At 44.2% G+C, this 20,831-nt stretch overlaps 1 protein-coding gene across 1 annotated transcript; it reads right to left on the minus strand.

Annotated features, from left to right (window-relative positions):
- Positions 1-634: 634 nt before the first annotated feature.
- On the minus strand, positions 635-19,351 carry LOC132996210 (protein Shroom4-like). Its single transcript, XM_061066541.1, has 2 exons — positions 19,229-19,351; positions 635-790 (listed from the first exon to the last, which is right to left on the minus strand). The coding sequence occupies exons 1-2, from the start codon at positions 19,349-19,351 to the stop codon at positions 635-637; spliced, it is 279 nt and encodes a 92-aa protein (XP_060922524.1).
- Between the last annotated feature and the right edge of the window lie 1,480 nt (positions 19,352-20,831).

Below are 20,831 nucleotides of genomic sequence, written 5' to 3' on the forward strand. Positions count from 1 at the left end.
AACATATTTATGTAAACCACGGATCAAATGACTAACGGAGGCGTTCAGTGCATGGCAGTGTTGTGGTGACGGCGTGTGTTGCTGCCCCGAGTGGCCAGAGAAGGAAACTACAGCTTTGAATCAAACAATTTCCAATATTTCAAAAAACCACACAAAACTTCACTTGTGTTGAAACATTGAATATTTGGTTTGAGGTTCTGTGGAATTCTGTTTCATATTAAGTTTTAAACAGCCTGTGTTTATAGAACAGTTATTGTTGTTTTCATGATCTATAATCAGACCCAGGCTGCAAAATACTGTTAATATAATGAAAACAATAAATCCCTCGCTTCTTAGAGCTGAATGCTTCTCTGAATCCTTACAAACACACACGGCTCGGTGCTCATCAGAGTGTATCTGTGTTCCTTCTGACACCCTGAGGGTCAAAGGTCACATCCTGTGCAACCTTTCTCTATCTGCGAACTTTGCTTTCATGTGTGTTTTCATGTCTGGCTCGTACATTCCTAACTCCCCTCTTTCTCGTCTCCCCCCTTTCTCGTCTCCCTTCTCTGTTCAGCGAGTCGACGTAAAGACGGCGTGAGAGACAGAGGACAGACACGCATCCTTTTCTGAAGACGAGTGCTGGAGGGTGTTGTTACCTCCGGACTGTGAGCTTCAGGATCCGGTACGAGCCCTTGATGAGGATGAGCGCCTCCTGCCTGCTGCCGTACAGCGCCGACCCGTTGATGTTGATGAGCTCGTCGCCGACCTTCAGCGTCTTGCAGCACGCCGCCTTCCCTCCGTCCTCGATCTGCGGAGACAAAGAGTCGGTTGAGACGAAGGAGAAAAACGAGTCGGAAGGCGAACAGTCGAGGGCTTTCAGATTAAAGGAATACAAAAATAATCGTAAGAATCAAAAAGTCAAAGAAACGTCCCCGGAGCTGTCAAGACGATTCCTTTAAAACCCCATTTCTACTTGAACTGTCTCTGTCTCCATGGAAACGGCGCCCAGAAAGAGCATCGCCAAAACAGCCCGGACCAAACATCCCACAGAAACCCATCACATTCCTCCCTAACAGACTGTGTGTGTCTGTGTGTGTCTGTGTGTGTGTGTGTGTGTGTGTCTGCCACTGACCGTGGGTCACACAGTGGTGAAGCTCCGTGTTGTTAATGCATTGCTGGGATGTTTGAGAGCGTTCTCCGGGCTGCGGGGGGGGTGAAACCAGGGCGAGTGTGCGGTGCCGTGCGGTGAGAGGACTGAGTTCGGTCATAAATCACATCAACAGAAAGAGAGAGAGAGAGAGAGAGAGAGAGAGGACAGGGTGAAAGAGAGAAAGACAAGAGGACACACGGATGAACGGGAATAAACGACTGGACCAGAGAGAGGAAAAGGAGCCGACGAGGATAATGTGACGAGAGAGAGAGAGAGAGAGAGAGAGAGAGAGAGAGAGAGAGAGAGAGAGAGAGAGAGAGAGAGAGAGAGAGAGAGAGAGAGAGAGAGAGAGAGAGAGAGAGAGAGAGAGAGAGAGAGAGAGAGAGAGAGAGAGAGAGAGAGAGAGAGAGAGAGAGAGAGAGAGAGAGAGAGAGAGAGAGAGAGAGAGAGAGAGAGAGAGAGAGAGAGAGAGAGAGAGAGAGATAGATAGATAGATAGATAGATAGATAGATAGATAGATAGATAGATAGATAGATAGATAGATAGATAGATAGATAGATAGATAGATAGATAGATAGATAGATAGATAGATAGATAGATAGATAGATAGATAGATAGATAGATAGATAGATAGATAGATAGATAGATAGATAGATAGATAGATAGATAGATAGATAGATAGATAGATAGATAGATAGATAGATAGATAGATAGATAGATAGATAGATAGATAGATAGATAGATAGATAGATAGATAGATAGATAGATAGATAGATAGATAGATAGATAGATAGATAGATAGATAGATAGAAAGATAGATAGATAGATAGATAGATAGATAGATAGATAGAAAGATAGATAGATAGATAGATAGATAGATAGATAGATAGATAGATAGATAGATAGATAGATAGATAGATAGATAGATAGATAGATAGATAGATAGATAGATAGATAGATAGATAGATAGATAGATAGATAGATAGATAGATAGATAGATAGATAGATAGATAGATAGATAGATAGATAGATTACTTTATTCATCCCCGAAGGGAAATTAAGTCGTCATAGCAGCCGGTATATTTGAATACAATAAAATAAAATACAATAGAATAAAATAAAAAATATTGAGGTAGAAAGAATAAAAACAGAAGCACAAGATAAATAGGTAGATAAGGTGCAGTGGCAAGATGATGGTAATAGTACTGATGATATGATGGTAATGTTATTGTTAGACAGTATATAAAAATAGTACAGTATATATAGTATATAATATAACATAATATATATTATATATGATAGAAATTATACCAATATAATAGCAGTATATAGTAATAATGGCAGCAACAGTATATATAATAATAGTAAATATAATAATAATAACATGTACACATGTATAAATATGTGTATATAGACTTATATATACAAAGAATATACAAAGAGTATGATATAATATGATATGATATATAGTAGAGGTATATATATAAGTATTTGACTATACAATAGATAATATAATATACTATGAGTGTAAGAATATGTAGACATGGTGTGCAAAAGACAATAGTAATATGTCACTTTGTAGATATTGGTTTTCTTTTTGAGTTTTTGAATATGTGCCGTTTTAGAAATCTGTGCTGTGATTCAATTAACCTCCGACCCCCTGCTGTGAGCGTCAGGAGGATCAGTGCAGGTCTGAGATCAGCTCCGGTTCCTGAGGTTCTGGTTTTCCCACACTACTACACACGGAGCTGAATCTCTTTCCGGGTGAATTCCACCGTTAACCCGATATTAAAAGCTTCAGGGGCGCGTATAAAAAGAACAGAATCCTGGTTATGGTGTGAAAATGAAGAGCAGACGTGTGTCCCTCCCTCTTTTTCCACCGTCCCGTCATTCATTCATTCTCTCACCACTGGCTGCAAAATATCAAAAGAATGCATGTCATGGAAACACCGCTCTTATTTAACGCTTTTGGGATTTTATAGACACACTTTTAAAACCTGATCCTGCTGGAGGAACAGTCCCAACACACGGGAAACACCTGAACACGGAAACACAACTTCACCACAACTTCTGCTTCTGACAATGATCATTTCAAATTAAAAGTCTGTGGGTTCACACAAAGGTCCCCAGCCCAGCGAGAGTCTTTTTAAAGACGGGTCACCGGGGTTTATTGGACGATACTCACCGACCAATGAGAAACAAGCGCTGCAGTGTCTGTGGCTGTAGCATGAAATGAAGGATTCTGCACAGTCTGGGACTCACACACCTCTGTTTTGGTTGCTATGGTAATATACACTGTGGAAATTAAGGTATTTCCACACACACATGCCAAAATCATAGAGTCTACACACACACACACACACAGACACACACACACAATGTTCCCAAACACAACTTGCATAGTTAGAAAGTCAAATACACATCTCTACTAAGAACTCTTATTATTCTGTGATGTAATCATTGGAGGACTCAAAACTAACAGACACACACACACCAACACCCCCCCACACACACACACACACATGCCAAAATCATAGTTTACACACACACACACACACACACTCACAATGTTTCCAAACACAACACACATAGTTAGAAAGTCAAATACACATCTTTGATATGAACTTGTATTATTCTGTAAAGTAATCATTGTAGGACTCAGATATAGCACACATACACACACACACACACCCACACACACACACGCACACGCACACACACACACACACACACACACACACACACACACACAGCTGAAACTATAAGTGGACCGTTCAGCTCAAAATGTGATCCATCATTTTCACATGTAGAAGAAGAAGGGGACAATGACTGGGAGGAAGAAAAGGAGATGAAGATGAGGGGAATAACCTTCGAGGAAAGAAGGTGAAGATGAAGTATGAAGGGCGGGAGAGAGGGAGGAGAAGCAGAAGGAAAATACGGTTAAGACAGATGATGAAGGGAGAGAAAGAAAAGGGGCAAAATTAGGAGAAGGGAATGTGATGAAGATGAGGAGAAAAGGGTGAGAGGACAAGATGAGGATGAGAGAATCAAAAATTAATTAAATGAAACAAACGATGAGTGAAAGAAAGAAGGGATCAAACTTTCAGGAGGGAAGAGAAGGTGATGAGGATGAGAGGAGATAAAGATGAAGATCCTTCATCACCAGCTGATAATCTAATATCCATAAGCGACAAACTTCAGAAAGTTGATAAATAATCCTCATGAATGAAAGAAGAGAACAAGCGTTTCCAGAGATAAACGCTGAGTCAGCGTTTCCAGAGATAAACGCTGAGTCAGCGTTTCCAGAGATAAACGCTGAGTCAGCGACTTTCAGAGCTCCGAGGAGAAGTCGTGAACTTTTTAGGATGCGGTGATTAAAGTGATCCACAGGAACGTGTGTGGGGGGACGAAAGAAGCTCGTTAAAACCTCTGGGCCAGTTAAACTCAGTTTCACTGCAGTCAGACCTCTGTGTGTGTGTGTGTGTGTGTCTGTGTGTGTGTGTGTCTGTGTGTGTCTAGGCCATGTGTGGGTGACTTCACCCTCGGCTCTGGGCAGACGGAGAAGAATACCTTCTCTGTTTGCTGAACCACACACACACGTACACACACAGACACACACGTGCACACCAGGCAGGCACACCCTTTTATTTTTAGATTCAAGGGGTGACTTCATTGCCTTGAGTGTGTGTCTGTGCATGTGTGTGTGTGTGTGTGTGTGTGTGTGTGGGTCTGTGAGGTGGCATGGTGCCCGCCATTGTGCCCGGAGAAAAATGGGAATCCTCATGCTGGTCACAGGTTGTCATCACTCGACTATCATCTGACACTAGCACCCCCAGACAGACACACACACACACACACAAACACAGACAGACACACACACACACAGACACACACACACACACACAAACACAGAAAGACACACACACACACTGCAAACCTCATCAAACAACAGCCTCTTTATCAAAAACTGAAAGGATCATCAGCTCCAGTCTGAAGATTATTAACAGTGTGGGACAAAAAGATCCTGCAGCAGAGTTTGTGTGTGTTTGTGTGTGTGTTTGCTTGTGTGTGTGTGTGTGTTAGGTTGTGTATTTGTGCAGAGCAGACAGAAAGCAAACATCTGCACTTCAATATTAAACAGCACGAACTACTGCAGTGGCTTTACGTACTTGTGCATGTGTGTGTGTGTGTGCGTGTGTGTGTGTGTGTGTGTGTGTCTGTGTGTGTGTGTGTGTGTGTGTGTGTGTGTGTGTGTGTGTGTGTGTCTGCCATTGCAAGGCGGTGGCTACACACGTGCATTTATAACCTCACATTACTGAAAGGTCCAGACGGAGAAAATGAGTAGTTCTCTGAGTAACACAGCTTTGAGTTGGTCTGCAGGCACACGCACACACACACACACACACACACACACACACACACACACACACACACACACACACACACACACACACACACACACACACACACACACACACACACACACACACACACACACACACACACACACACACACACAGGTTGTGTCTTTGTATTTAACTGTTGCAAATACACAAAATCCAAATCTACATTCAAACACAAGGACTCATTTGTGCAAAACACACAAACACACAAGAAGAAATGAAGTGAAGGAAACACTTTCGACTCTGTTTACACAAAGACAACACAAGAGGATTTAAGCCGGACTCGTAAAAGTGTTTACACTCAAACTGGGATCAGTTCATTGTGTGTTTGAACGCACACAACATAAACACACACAGTGTTATCGCAGATTTACATTTAAAATCAGATCCTGTGTGTTAATAACATTAATTAAAAGGCAATTCAACAGTTATTTAAATGTAAAGAGAAGCGATCTTTTTAAAATCCAGACCCGTGAGGAAATGTGTTTTCACCACAATCCTGTAAACAGAAGCCGGGTTTGTTTTACAGTCGAGCTGTAAATTGTTTAGACATTAAACTTTCACCTCCTGGATGTGAACGTTTACACAAACTTTTCACTTGTATGTTGTGTATCTGTGCAGCCGGCCGACGTGATAAATAAACATCACTCGGGAGAGATTTATCTTTTATTGTTCGAGTATCTCGTCCAGTCTCAGGCAGGAAAAGTACAAACAAAAGTTAAATATCAAACTTTCTGAAGATCTGATAAACGTGTGGGAGAGTTTCCTGTAAACTGAGTCTTTCAAAAGACTTTAACCAAGAGTATGAATGAACGTTGCAGTGCAGAAGTTCTTCAGGAAATCCGCTCACTCGTGTGTGTAACTGCGACGTACGATTATCAACCACAACTTGACATCTCTGTTTAAACCGCTCCTGTGTGTTGAAGTGTTGTGCGACTGTCAGCTCGGTGCGTCGGGTCCTGAATGGAGCCATCAACCCGACAGGTCAACACATGCTCCCTGCAGAAACCCCCCCCGCCCGCCGAGGCTCTGTTCGGACCCCCGGGACAAAGAGCCTCGGGGGAGGGAGGACCCCCAGGACCCCCTGCTGCTCACCAGCTTCACGCTGCTGCTGCTGCTTTTGTCTGCAGCGCCGGCGCCCGGACCCACAACACCAGCACGTGTGTCTCCGCTGAGCCCAGTTGTTCCCACATGTTTTGACAGTGTTTAAATTCACCTTAATTCCCAGTGCTGGCCGAGGTCTGCTCACAGCCACGAGTCTGAGTCACTAAGTGTTTGACCTGCTCTCCAGAATGAGGTCAAGGACTGCAGAGGGAGACATGACTGAATGATCTGGTCTCGTGTTTGGGAACAGGAAGACGAGACCAGGACTGGAGTCTGCACGCTGGGCCTTTCAGAGACAAAGCTGCAACCATCAAACTAAATATAAAACCAGTTTCCTCTTATATGTACTTGAGTTTCTGCAGCTGGTTGCTTCGATACAGAAAATACTACAAACAAGGAAGTGACGTCACTGATGAGAACCAATCAGGAAGCACATGAAGCTGACTGAGGGATTGAATTCACAAGGTAGAGAAGAGACACCTTTAATTCTCAAAGTACAACAACTCCAGGAGCTGCTCTTCTGGATCTGATGGCCGGAATGTGAGCGTATGTATCCATGACAAATGAGCTCTATTTTCTCACTGCTTCTCATTCAGCTGCACACACACACACACACACACACACACACACACACACACACAAACACAGAGAAACACACACCCTTCATCCACCTCTGCCCTCCAGTCTGGGCCTTGTGAGGCTCTCCTCCCTTCCTCACACCCACGCTCACACACAAGGCCTTCTTTATCACGGCGGCGGGAGGAGGAGGGGAAAGGCCGGAGATGGAAAAAGAAAAAAGCTCCCACGCTCACACCAGGAAAAGCAACCGGCAGCGAGACGTGAAACCCTGGTGTAGGGAGTGGGGTGTGTCGTTTCCCTGGATCACAGGGACATGTCCACACAGAGATGCCCCAGGAGGAGAAGCCTCTTCTGGGGGAAGACGCAGCCACGAGGCCCCTTAGAGGAGCAGATGAGATGAGATGAGATGAGATGAGATGAGAGGAGAGAGGAAAGGGGAGGAGAGATGAGATGAGATGAGATGAGATGAGATGAGATGAGAGAGAGAGAGGAGATGAGATGATAGGAGAGATGAGATGAGATGAGATAGAGGAGAGGAGAGGAGAGGAGAGGAGAGGAGAGGAGAGGAGAGGAGAGGAGAGGAGAGGAGAGGAGAGGAGAGGAGAGGAGAGGAGAGGAGAGGAGAGGAGAGGAGAGGAGAGGAGAGGAGATGAGATGAGATGAGATGAGATGAGATTAGATGAGATGAGAGGAGAGGAGAGGAAATGAGATGAGATGATAGGAGAGATGAGATGAGATGAGAGGAGAGGAGATAGGAGAGAGGAGAGGAGATGAGATGAGATGAGATAGGAGAGCAGAGAGGAGAGGAGAGAGGAGAGGAGATGAGATGATAGGAGAGATGAGATGAGATGAGATGAGAGAGAGGAGATGGGAGAGAGGAGAAAGGAGAGGAGATGAGATGAGATGAGATGAGATAGGAGAGAGGAAAGAGGAGATGAGATGAGATGAGGAGAGGAGAGGAGAGGAGAGGAGAGGAGAGGAGAGATGAGATGAGATGAGAAGAAAAACAAAAGAGGGGAAGGAAACGATCCACATCCCATCTTTACACTTATTTGGTTTTATCTGTTCAATCGACTTATCTCTCATCCTGACTTCAGCCTCAGAAAAACATCCTGGGGAACAGTCACATGGACGAACAGCAACATGTGAGTTCTCTCTCTCTCTCTATCTCACTCTCTCTCCCTCTCTCTCCCCTGGTTAACACTGTGGGTTTTGTTCGACCCTGATCTGTCGGCCTCTCGCGGCGGCGGGCGGGGACCGACCACACGTTGGGACGGACTCACCTTCCCTCAGATGAACCTCTCTCTGCTTTTACATTTTTCCATCCACGAAACCTTGATGAGAGTCGGTGAGTGATCCAGATTCCAGACCGACCTTTGGAAAACCGAATAAAGAGCAGCACTGTCCTCACGTCCCTTATTAATAAAGACAGTCGAAGAATTCCTCCGCTCATATACAAACCTTTATATATCTAAACACTCCCGTCGGCTCTGTGGTTTCTCAAAGTTTGTTTTCCAACCAGGAACTTTTTTCAGTAATTATTTAAAATATGCCGTGGCCACTTCCTGGTGGGTCTCCCCTGGCCTGGTTTATTATTATTAGCCGCACTCCCAGGACGAGACTAAATATTTTAAATTCTAATTAAAGAGTCACAGAACAGAATGTGTTTCTGCTCGACAGTTTGATAACCTGTGTTTGGGTTCTGCCCTCCGGAGTCAAGTGAGGAAGACGAGCTGAGCTGCCGAGGATGAAGAAGAAAACGGAGAAAGAAACGCTTCATTCAAAAGAAAACAGACGCTGCTGTGACTGACAGGTGATCACTGGTGCAGCTTCACACCAGAGATGCTGGTCCCAGTTCCAGCTCCAGTAAACCCATCGGAATCCAATCTCTTAATCTGGGAAAACAAGAATCTCATCTCAGAGGATCCACGCTCAAACACATCAAAGACGCCATTACCCACAATGCTTAGCAGGGGAGCAGAAAACACACACACTCACACACGACCCTGAGGAAATGCCATCCTCATCGAGATCTACACATCGTAACACACAACCCCAAACACACACACACACAACCCTGAAGAAATGCCAACCGGTCGAACCTTAATCCTCGGCCATCATCGAGATCTACACATCATAACACACACACCAAAACACACACACACACACACGACCCTGAGGAAATGCCATCCTCATCGAGATCTACACATCATAACACACACACCAAAACACACACACACAACAACACACTCTCAACACTGACTCCCTCTAATCCATCATAAGCCCGACACTCAAACTGTGACACTTCACCTTCTTCATGTACACTTAAGTGACACACAAAAAGAGTGTAATAATCCAGTTGTCACATGTGCACACACACACACACACACACACACACACACACACGGGTTTGTGTATGTGTTAACAGTAAAGGGGGAAGAGGTCCTTAAAGAGATGGACTGGTGCTCGACTCAAATATACAAACGCTCCCAGAGGTTTTTTAGGGACGTGGTGAGACTGCACACTCTCAGAAACACACACAACACACACACACAGACACACACAAAGCACAGGGTGTTCTCCTGGTTATTTAACTGTCCTTGTGATCCTTACAAAACACGATCTGGTGAAAATGTTACATGACCGCGAGCAGAAAAAACATATTCACTGGTTCAGAGCATATTTAATTTAATTTTAATTTAAATCACAGATATTATCTCTAATTAACGACTACTAGAAATGTTGTGATGTCATATAAACAGAAAACACACACTGATATTGAGTTCATTAGTTTTGAGAGCAATGAAAGCTTGATACTGACCCAGGATTCAATCTCTAGGGGATGAAATGCAACCTTTTTCAAATCTAAAATCAATTTGATTTGCTCCTTAATTTCTTTTTCAGGAGCCAGAACACTAAATATCTTCCCACTGGGTCGAGCTCTAACGACCACGAGACGATAACGCTGCTCCCTCCAGCTGTTGTTAAAACACTCCTGCTGTACACACACAGCTGTTTCCCTCTGTTCTCGAGTCAGTGCTCCTGAATCCACACTTTACATTCATGAAACTGATAAACTTATCTTAACTAAAAGCACTTATCTTAGCCCTTAAACTGGGTTAGTAAATAATGAGAACAAACATCAGGTAAGAGAAGTAGCTTGTTCCTCTTTTAAGATGAATATCAGTTTCATAATGAGGGTAATGTGATGTAAGTTTAATTTTATACACGTATCTACACACACACACACACACACACACACACAGAAAGAGACACACACAGAGACACACACAGGCCCCTGGCTGTGTGTTTCTGGTGGAGTATGGAAGCCATTAGATCCGGTGTCCAGCACTGACAATAGCAGAGGTCAAAAGGTCGGCGGCCTGGTGGGACCAGGGACGGACCGGCCTGATCCATCAATGTCAAAACAAAGGAGTCTAAGTGCATGTGTGAATTCCTCTAACACACACACAAACACACAGACACACACACACACACACACTTAAACACGGGTGAAATATTAACTTCACAATCGGCTCTGAATGACCTTGCCCTCTCAACTCAAATCTGCCAAACATTTCCTCAGAATCTGATGTGGTGTGTGTGTTTTGTGTATTTGCGTTAGACATTGTGCATTGTGTGTGTGTGTTTGTAAATCTGTCAGATTCAATCTTATAGACCGGCTCAGTCTCTCATTGTTTCCTTTCCAAGGTTCCAACTGTTTTTTAAGGAGAAAAACCTGAGGGGAAGTTTAACTCTGTTATAAAAGAAGCTTTCTGTTGATTGTTGAAGTTTCACAGAGGAATAGCCTCAGTCAGCTGGAGGAGGCGGAGCTTCAAGGTCGGGTTTGATAACCGTGTCTGAAATGCTTTTTATCTCATTCGTTGAAATCCTCTTCACGTCCCGATCGCCGTGAATAAAGAAAGTCGCCTTCGCCGGGTTTAATGACCACGACACAACCGGAAAGTGGCGAGCAGGTTTCAGAGAAGTCGTCTTCCAGCAGCTCTCCGTCCGGCTAAAGGCAGGAAAGCATCAATCTGTCCAGAAACCTGAAACCATGAACACTTCCCTCCATGACCTGATTGTATCTCCTCCTCTATTATCTCTCCATCCATCTCTGGGCCTGCAGACGAGCTATTTTCACGCAGGATCACTTCTGTCATGGAGCGTTTTATCCTCCTTAATCCCTCCTCTTCCTGTTCCCTCCTTCCATTTCTTTCCCCTCTGTCTGGCCCAGTTCATCCATCACTCCTACATTTCACTCTTCCGTCAACCCCTCCACCTTGAAAAGCAAACCCAGAACATCTCTTTTTGTTTTATAGAACTTCTCATTTATCTTTAGATCCCATCCCAAGTAATCTGGAGGAACTCTTCCCCTATACTTGCTGCTCCCAGACATTCTGGTTCCATCTCTCAGAAGTTCCACTCGCCTCCTTCAACACAACGTGAGGGAAGTTGTGACTCTGAACGTCCCCACTCATCATCCGCCTCACTCCGCAAGGACGAGGGATGAAAGGATGTTTTCCTTTCAGGAGGAAGACGACAAGAGAAGATGCCGTAAACAGAGAGAAGCTCGTGACATGTCGGACCTAAAAGCTGGAGTCGATCCACGAGAAGGAGAGAACATTGCACAGTGGAATGTGTGTGTGTTCCTGTGTGTGTGTGTGTGTGGTAAATTCTCTGGTTTGAGGCACGGCTACGTCGCAATAAACCGTAAACACATAAACACAGATGCTCCGAGACGCACAAGAACTTCTTAATCCGACATAATAGCTCGGAAACTGCTTCTCGTGTGGAAGCTCTGGACGCTGTGGTCGCTGGAAAATGATGTAAAAGAAAAAACCAGGACCAGGAACAAGGTGGGATTAAAGCAACTGGGAGTTAGTTATTACCAGAAGAATGCATCTGTCACATGGAGGTTTCGGGGGCTTGAATTGAATTATCATCATCGATTCAGCTACTGATTATCTTCTAAATTAATAGACTGCTCATGTGCTTCAGAATTTAATTTATGACTCCAGTTCCCCTGGTCAGAAAAAAAAAACACTGACACCCACCAACATCTGGCTTTGCTCTGCAGATGTGAATGGATCCAACTCACGGGTCAGATGACTCCGCAGCAGACGCAGCTTTTCATCGGCTCCGATCTGCAGCGATGGAAACATGACGCAGGAGGATTTACTCTTCTTTATTTCAGCATCTCCGGCCGTGATATAATGACGCAAGTGGAACTTATTGATTTGTTCTTCTTGGGAACAACGTGCAACTCTGAGCTTTTGCTTTTCTGCAAGATGCAACATAGGCGAGACAGTGAAGCTGAGGGAGTTGATCAGGTTTAAACCAACCGGTGTGTTCCTGCTCAATTTGGTGTAAAAGAGGTACGAGTCTGGAAAATTAAGGGGGGGGGGGGACACACCCAGTGATGCAGGTCAAAATGTGCAAATCAGCAGAACTGAAAACCCAACAGGGGGTTTTCAAAACATCGCATGCAGTTGCAATTTTGGTGAAATCTGAGTAAAGCAAACATGGCCGATGTGTGCGTTGAGTGTGTGTGCGTGTGTGTTTGTGTGTGTGTGTGTGTTGCCCCACCTCACAGTGAGAGGGCAGCCGCCTTCAGGTCAGGACTTCTTCACCCCCCCCAAAACCAAAAACCACACACACATATCCACCAAAAGGCATTTATCACCCCCATGTGCCTTTAGTATGTTCTCCTCACACACACACACACACACACACACACACAACATGCTGCAGGAATAGCAGTGTTGTGTGTGTTTAGGGGTCACTATACTGATGTACTTACACAAAGAGGGGTTGTTACGACAGTGTGTGTGTGACAGTGTGTGTGTGTGTGTGTCTCCAGACACAGCCTAAAAGAAACAGCGAAAGGCTCCACAGATCAGAGATAGGGACATTCCAGCTCCACCCATACACACACACACAGACACGCACACACACACACACACACACACACACACACACAAGCATCGATCTCACCAGAGTCCACCGACACTCAGAGGGATCAAACCTCTTTCCCTCTTTCTTCACGTCGCTTCCTCCCTCCATCGTTTAACACTTTTTGTCTCCAGACGTATTTAAGACTTCACCTTGTGATTTCCTGAGTCACACTTTATAGACTTAATACCTCAAATACTACTGATTTAAAAACATAATAAATCCTTGTTAGCAGTCCTTGAATTCAATCTGCATCAGAAACGAGTCTATGATTTAAGCTGATTGTTCTTCATCCAGCATGTTTGTTTTCCTTTAACTATGACATGCAGCTTATTTTCATTGATCAATCTTCATATAACAGTATTTTCTTCGAAGAATCCATCATATTTACCTTTTGATTTGTCCGATATTCAGTAAATATTCACATTTTACCGGTTGAAACGATTTATAAATGACTTTAAATGATCTTAAAATGAACCAACTTTTTCTTTTCCGTCCTGAACTCAACACAAACCTCCTGCGATCGTGAACACACTCGTTCTACTGTCTCTCTCATCAATATGCACCATTGTGTACCATGTTGTTACACAGCATATGTTTTCGGTTAGTTAAGACAGTGAGAAAAGCAAGTCAGGACAGAGGATATGGAAACACACACACACACACACACACACACACACAGTAGAGACAATAGCATCTCTATCTGATGCCATCCTCATCTACCCCCCGCAGAGCAGAATGCTACTGGAGGCTACCTTTACAGGAATGTAGGGACTACAGCACACACACACACACACACACACACACACACACACACACACACAGACACACACACACAGACACACACAGAGAGAGAGAGAGAGAGAGAGAGAGAGAGAGAGAGAGAGGGAGAGCTGTTTACCGACCCAGGACATTTGGTTGCATACCTTCGACCACATGTAAAAACATTCTTTTGTAAAGTCCCGGGACCAACAGCAGGACGAGAGAGAGGAAGATTATCCTCTTCTTCATCTATGTTGTCTGTTCTGGGGACGAATCAGATTCTCTCAGATTGTGTAACGCACAGTGTGTCAGAGCGCCGGCCACAAGGAACCCCGGAGCCTGATGTCCCACCAAGGAACACGGAGAAGAATCCAGACACGAGTAGAAAACAACAAACATCTCTGGAGACACAACGTGCTCCGTGCCCACGTGTCTAGACCTCGGTTTGGATTTACACCACAATATATTTCAGAATTCTATAGTGAAACAGGGGTTTAAATATTTAACTGAATTTAAAGAATCAGGTCTGAGTTAAATAAACAACACGGGGATTAGAGCCAAACTGAAAACAGTTGCATGTGCTCGTAAGTTGAGTCGACTGTGGCGTGATTCTCCTTCTTCTACGTCCACCGGGTGTTTCCCAAAATACTGAAACAGAAATCAGAGAGAACTTTGAATTGAATTTGCGTTGAATTGAAAATCCATCAAATAGCGGCGTGCAGAATGGACACAGAGGCTTGAGTCCTCCTGCAGGTTGGGTTGCATCCTGGCCCTTTGCTGCAAACTCCTTCCACACTGGCTAACCCCATTTCAAAATAAAGGCAAACGGACGGAAAACCCATCAAATCACAGCCCAGGTATCGAATCCTCACAAAGTTAAATAGCAACCACCCTGCGTGGTTAGCACACGGCAGGTCAGAGATGGTTAGATGAGCCATGTCTGGTCTGCAGGGTTCTGATGGGAGGAGACACTGAAGTCAGACGAGCCACTGGGAACCATCAACAACCTCTCCTGGAAGTTTCTAAACCCAGTTATATGATGAATTGATTCTTAAATCAGTGGTCGTCACTTCATTAGCCGTCTGTGAGTTAACGACAGGAACCTGAGGGACACATGGCGTCCGCGGCGGCGACCCGGCGGCGAGCTGGCATGAGGTCAAACAGTAAAACCCTCCATGAAAGTGAGCTGACAGCTCAGCAGCTGCTGCTCTGTCCTACACAACAATGGAGAGAACTCAGCACTTAGTCATCACAAACCAACAAAAGACACAAAAGATGACCCGAAACACACGGGACCGACGACTGGTGGTGTGCGTTCGGTGATAAACGCCTGCGTGTGTTTTAGGGTCGTATAATCACACATGTGGGTCAAGAGCAGGAATCTACACACAACAACAAACTGACGAGTAAAGTTAATGTGTGTTTGTGTTTGTGTGAAAATCAATTGATCAGATATTCCTGCAAACGACATATGTGCTACGCCAACTTGTAATTAATTCACCAGGGGGCAGTGTTGCAGTTATTAAACTCGTAGGAAACAAAGGAGGCCATGGATAGAAAGTTTGTGTTACATGACGTGTGCGATGTAACGCAACGCAGTCAAAACAAACCATTACATTAGGTCTTTTCACCAGAGCGTGTTCCAGCCCTGACCCGACGACACACGAGTCACTTAACGGCTGATGGAGTCACACATCTACAAGACAGACACATGTACTTGCACACACAGACACACAATCTCCACACAGACACACACACACACAGTGGTAATTTGTTATGCTCCTGGAGGAATGTTGACCAAATGGCTTATATCCCTCTGCTGTCTCAGACGGGGGGGGAGCCACCCTTCCCCCTCCAGGAGTGCACACACACACACTCATGAGGGACACACACTACACACAACATGGGCAACGGGAAGGTTCATGCTCTATCACTCTATCGAGAACAAACGGGGGTGACTTCTGCTCACATGCACATAGAAAACACAACCACAACCTGAAATAAACATAATTATGATCACAACCGGTTCTTGTCTTTTAACATCTTTTGATTAACTGCTAATAAAATGGAGGTTGTGATGTTCTCCTCTGGTTGTGAGGGTCACACTCGGGGGCAGACCCACAACTCGCTGGAGGGATTGAACATCTCATCCGACCCTGGGAAGTCTGGGGTCATAGATCTGATCAGATTTATCCTCATATTCATATTATATCGTGGTCGTCCTGCTCTCTTTCTGACAGATGGTGTTTCACTCCTCCTTGCAGTGTGGTCAGTGGTCAAGGTTACCGAGCTGCTGTTTTGATTCATATTCAAAACCAGAAGCAACCCCTGACTGAGAGCTGGAGGCCATGCACGCCCACTTATACCTGCAGCCTGCTCCTATTGGACGGTGCTGGCTGTCAATCACACAGTAGCCACGCCTTCTGTTTACTGATGTTGGAAATCAAGAGAGAAGTAAAATGAATTCTCTCATATTGAGAATATAGATTTCAGGAACTTCTGTATCGGCGTCACTTTCCAGGCCGTGAGTCTACGACGTCACTATGTCACGATACAGCTGAATCTCTGTGACACTTTATTAAATTTAATATGACAAATCTGAGCATCACACACACACTCACACACACACTCATCCCTCCTCCTCTCCAACGTGAAGGGATTGAACTAATGACTGAATCCATACAGACACTGTGAAGTCTGTTCTGAGCCTGATGGAAACTCTCTTGCCTCTAGACCTGAAACACATGCATAAACTCACACACACACACACACACACACAGACACACACACACAACCATGCAAACCTCAACGTTACCTTCTCTCCATCCTGACTCCCTCTTCTTTCCTTCAAGGACTTTACACTTAATCATTAAGCGCTTTAAACACTTTTCTACACTATAGTTCCCTGTTCAGCACTCACCGCCTGAGCTGCTTTATTGTGTGTGTGTGTGTGTGTGTGTGTGTGTGTGTGTGTGTGTGTGTGTGTGTGTGTGTGTTTTAACTAGCCACTGGACACAAAATAGCCATAGACCACAGTTTGATTTTTATCTCCTCTAGCAGTCCCAGTCACATTTTCCCAGGGGCTGTGTTACTGTGTGTGTGTGTTACTGTGTGTGTGTGTGTGTTACTGTGTGTGTGCGTGTGTGTGTTACTGTGTGTATGTGTGTGTGTGTGTGTTTCCAGATGACTGAGCCAGGCTTTTCCATTCCCCACTGTGGCGCTGTGGTGAATATGGATGCACACCGGCCAACATTTACACCAGCCACTTTTCAGCAGAGTGGGCGAGAGAGACATAAACTGAAGGAGAGAGAGAGAGCGGGCAGAGGTTGTGAGTCGTCCTACTTATGCACTGGACTGACACACACACACACACACACAGACACACACAGACACACACAGACCACCCCCGGCCGAACACACACCAATAATTACTCGCAGTAATTCTAAAGACACCCTCCTTATTTCCAGCAGCTCACCGCCGGCCGCGTGAAACACGAAGAAGAAGAAGCCGGGGAGGAAACGCCGCCCCCCCCCCCCACGACTTTATCGCACAAGTCGAGGTCACGTCCAGATCTGGGAGCGCACACACTCAATCTACGACAAAGCCCGACGAACTTTCCCAAACACGCACACACCTGAGTGCGAGACCAACACACAAACAGCCGAGGAAGATGAACAGAGTTAGTGTTTTTCATTCATACACAACTGACAAACATCAACCAGCGCCGGATATTTGTTTGAGCTCTGGGCCATAACTTTTATATTCTCTGCATGAGGAGGAGGAGGAGGAGGAGGAGGAGGAGGAGGAGGAGGAGGAGGAGGAGGAGGAGGAGGAGGAGGAGGAGGAGGAGGAAGAGGAGGAAGAGTGAAGCTTCAGAGCAGACGAGACGTTCTGAGTTGAAAAGTTTAAACCTAGTGGCTGAAAAACCTCCCACACACACAGAACTCATCACAACTGTTGTTTAGGTGAAGCTGTCTGTCTTTATGAATATTAAAAATGTGTAAAATCATTAAAACCAAGAGGAGAATCTCTAAATTCTCCCATTTAAGAAACTTGAAGTTATGATTCTCTTATTAATCTGTGCAGGAAAGAACATGCAGCTTCAATAACAAGACTTCTGGTCAGTTTGAAGCATAAAAGTCATTAAGTTGTTACTTAAAAATGAGAAATTGCTGCATTTCTTCATCAAACATGAATATTAACGTACAAATCAAGATTTCATCATCATCATTCACTCACAATGAAATAGACAAAACTATTAATTAAACAATAACAATGGCCAGTTTCTCCTCTTTGTGTGTTTTGTATGTAAAAGTCTCATATTTAACTGAAGGAAGGAAACAAATGTAACAGAGTAGAAATACTGAAATACTTTTCAGAGTCAGATCTTGTATTTGACTGCTTCAGTTACAAGTTACTTTACAAACACGAAACTTTCTGTCTGGTCTGTAAATAAAGATGATATTGTCTTGTTTTGTTTGTTTACTTTCATGTGAGATGCATCATGTATACAAGAGTATTTCTACTTCTACTACATTACATTTCAGTGAGTAATACTTCTACTCCATTACAGTTTATTGACTGCTTTAATAGAAGTTGGTTTACAAACATGAGGTGTTAGAATACAAGAGTAAAACTTCACCTTTTAATGTTGAACCTGATCCTTGTTATTCTGTTGTTGATCAGATTTATTGACTAGTAAACATCACTAGTTGACTAAAAATCACTAATGAACTTTATTAGTTAGTTTTTTGACTAGTGAACAGTTTATTGACTACTGAACATTATTAGTTGACTATTGAACTTTTGTAGTTGCAGTTTATTGACTAGTGAACTTTATAAGTTTTCTAGTTAAGATCACTATTTGATTAGTTCATTGACTAGTGACCCTCCCTAGTGAACTTTACTAGTTGACTAGTGAACAGTTTATTGACTAGTAAACATCACTAGTTGACTCATCATTACTAGTGAACAGTTTATTGACTACTGAACTACTTTATTTATTGACTATTGAACTTTTTAAGTTGCAGTTTATTAACTAGTGAACTTTATTAGTTGACTTATGAACAGTTTATTGACCAGTGAAACATTACAAGTGAACTTTACTAGTTGATCAGTTTATTAACTACTGAACATAACTAGTTGCATAGTGAACTTTACTAGTGAACCTCCCTAGTGAACATTACAAGTGAACTTTTCTAGTTTGCGAGTGACCCTGACCCCAGTGAACATTACTAGTTGACTGGTTACTAGTTAACTAGTTAACTCGTTGCCCCATGGCTCCGGACTCACCCTGGTGATGACCAGCGGCTCCCCGTGCTCCAGACCTCCTTTCAGCGTGAAGCCCCACGGAGCCCCCCCACTCAGCTGGACCTGGATGTGGTGGAAGGACACGAGCTGCTCCACCGTTTCCATCCTTTCTCTCTCTTTATCCCTCTCTTCTCTCTTTCTCTCTCTTTCGGTTCCTCCGGTTCTCTCTCTCCTCTCACCGCCCTCCTCCCGGTGCGGTGCCCGGGCTGCGGTGCTCCGTGGCGGGCTCAGCGGAGCCGGTAGCGGGGTCTCGGCTGCTCCATCCCCGCAGGAGCGACGACAAGGAGCGGGTGGATGAAGTGTGGAGGGAGGGAGGGAGGGATGGAGGTGGAGAGAGAGAGAGAGAGAGGGAGAGAGAGAGAGGAAGAGGGGGAGGACAGAACGTGTCCGGACAAAGTTATCCGCAACTTCACGGTTACAACTTCCGGTCAGAATGTTTAGCCGTTAGCTAAAAGTGGACGTTAGCATGTTTTACGGTTTTAATCCGGTCCCTTTTTCCGATTACATGTTATAAAATCTCTTTTGGTTCAATCCTGCAAATTAATAACCGGATTATTCCAGCAAAATATGTCTTTTAAACGCTTTTATTTTGCTATTTGACCCTCGTGTTTCCGGTGTAACCCTCGCTAGTTTCCGCAGCTGCAAACTTCGGCAAAACTTTTTCCCAGCGCGATGCAGCCAGGCCCCGCCCCCTGTTCAAACTGCAAAGGGTGTGATTGACAGGTGCCTCCACCAATAGCAGAGAGGCTTGGGATTCAAGGAGCCAATGAGAAGCATAGAACTTTATTTGTGTTTCTTTAATGTTTCTTTGTGTTAAAATAAGATGTTACTTTTGTTATTAGTCTCTTTCATTATATATATATTGTTTTTCTTTATTGCTGAATGTGTTTTATATCTTTTATTTTGGTATTATGTCCTTTATATCTTGAGTTTTGGACAACCCTCTACAGATGAAGATCATTATTGATATTACATTTGACCTTTGACCCTTTTCTTTTGGACTAAAATTGTCTATTTCTTTATCTACAGCTGTGCAGTGTATCGTGTGTTGTTCGACCAGCAATAAAACACACTAATATCACGTCTTTATGAATATAGGGACAATGAAAGGGTTTGAGTCTGGTCCTTACAAACTGCAGAGACTTTATCGCTCTGTCCTCAGATCTGAGGTTCTACAGATCTGAGGTTCTACAGATCTGAGGTTCTGCAGATCTGAGGCTCTGCAGATCTGAGGTTCTGCAGATCTGAGGTTCTACAGATCTGAGGTTCTGCAGATCTGAGGTTCCACAGATCTGCAGCTCGAGCACCTTCAGCTCACGAGGCCTCAGGCCAACAACAACATCTGCTATCACGTCCCACACATTTCCAAAGCCTGACCACTCATTCCTGTGTGCTCCGCTCAACCGCCGGATTAACACACATTCAAACAAGCGATTACAACAAACTCTCAGCGGAGCCACAAGAGGCAACGTCACAGTTTCGGCTCCGGTGATAAACTACAGTTTATTTAAGATCTGTCAATAATTAGGTTTGAAAATGGGTCAATCGAGATATTTCACATCCATTTTACATCATCAGATAATCA

The sequence above is a fragment of the Limanda limanda genome, chromosome 22 (genome assembly GCF_963576545.1).
Source record: "Limanda limanda chromosome 22, fLimLim1.1, whole genome shotgun sequence".
Lineage (NCBI taxonomy): Eukaryota > Metazoa > Chordata > Actinopteri > Pleuronectiformes > Pleuronectidae > Limanda > Limanda limanda.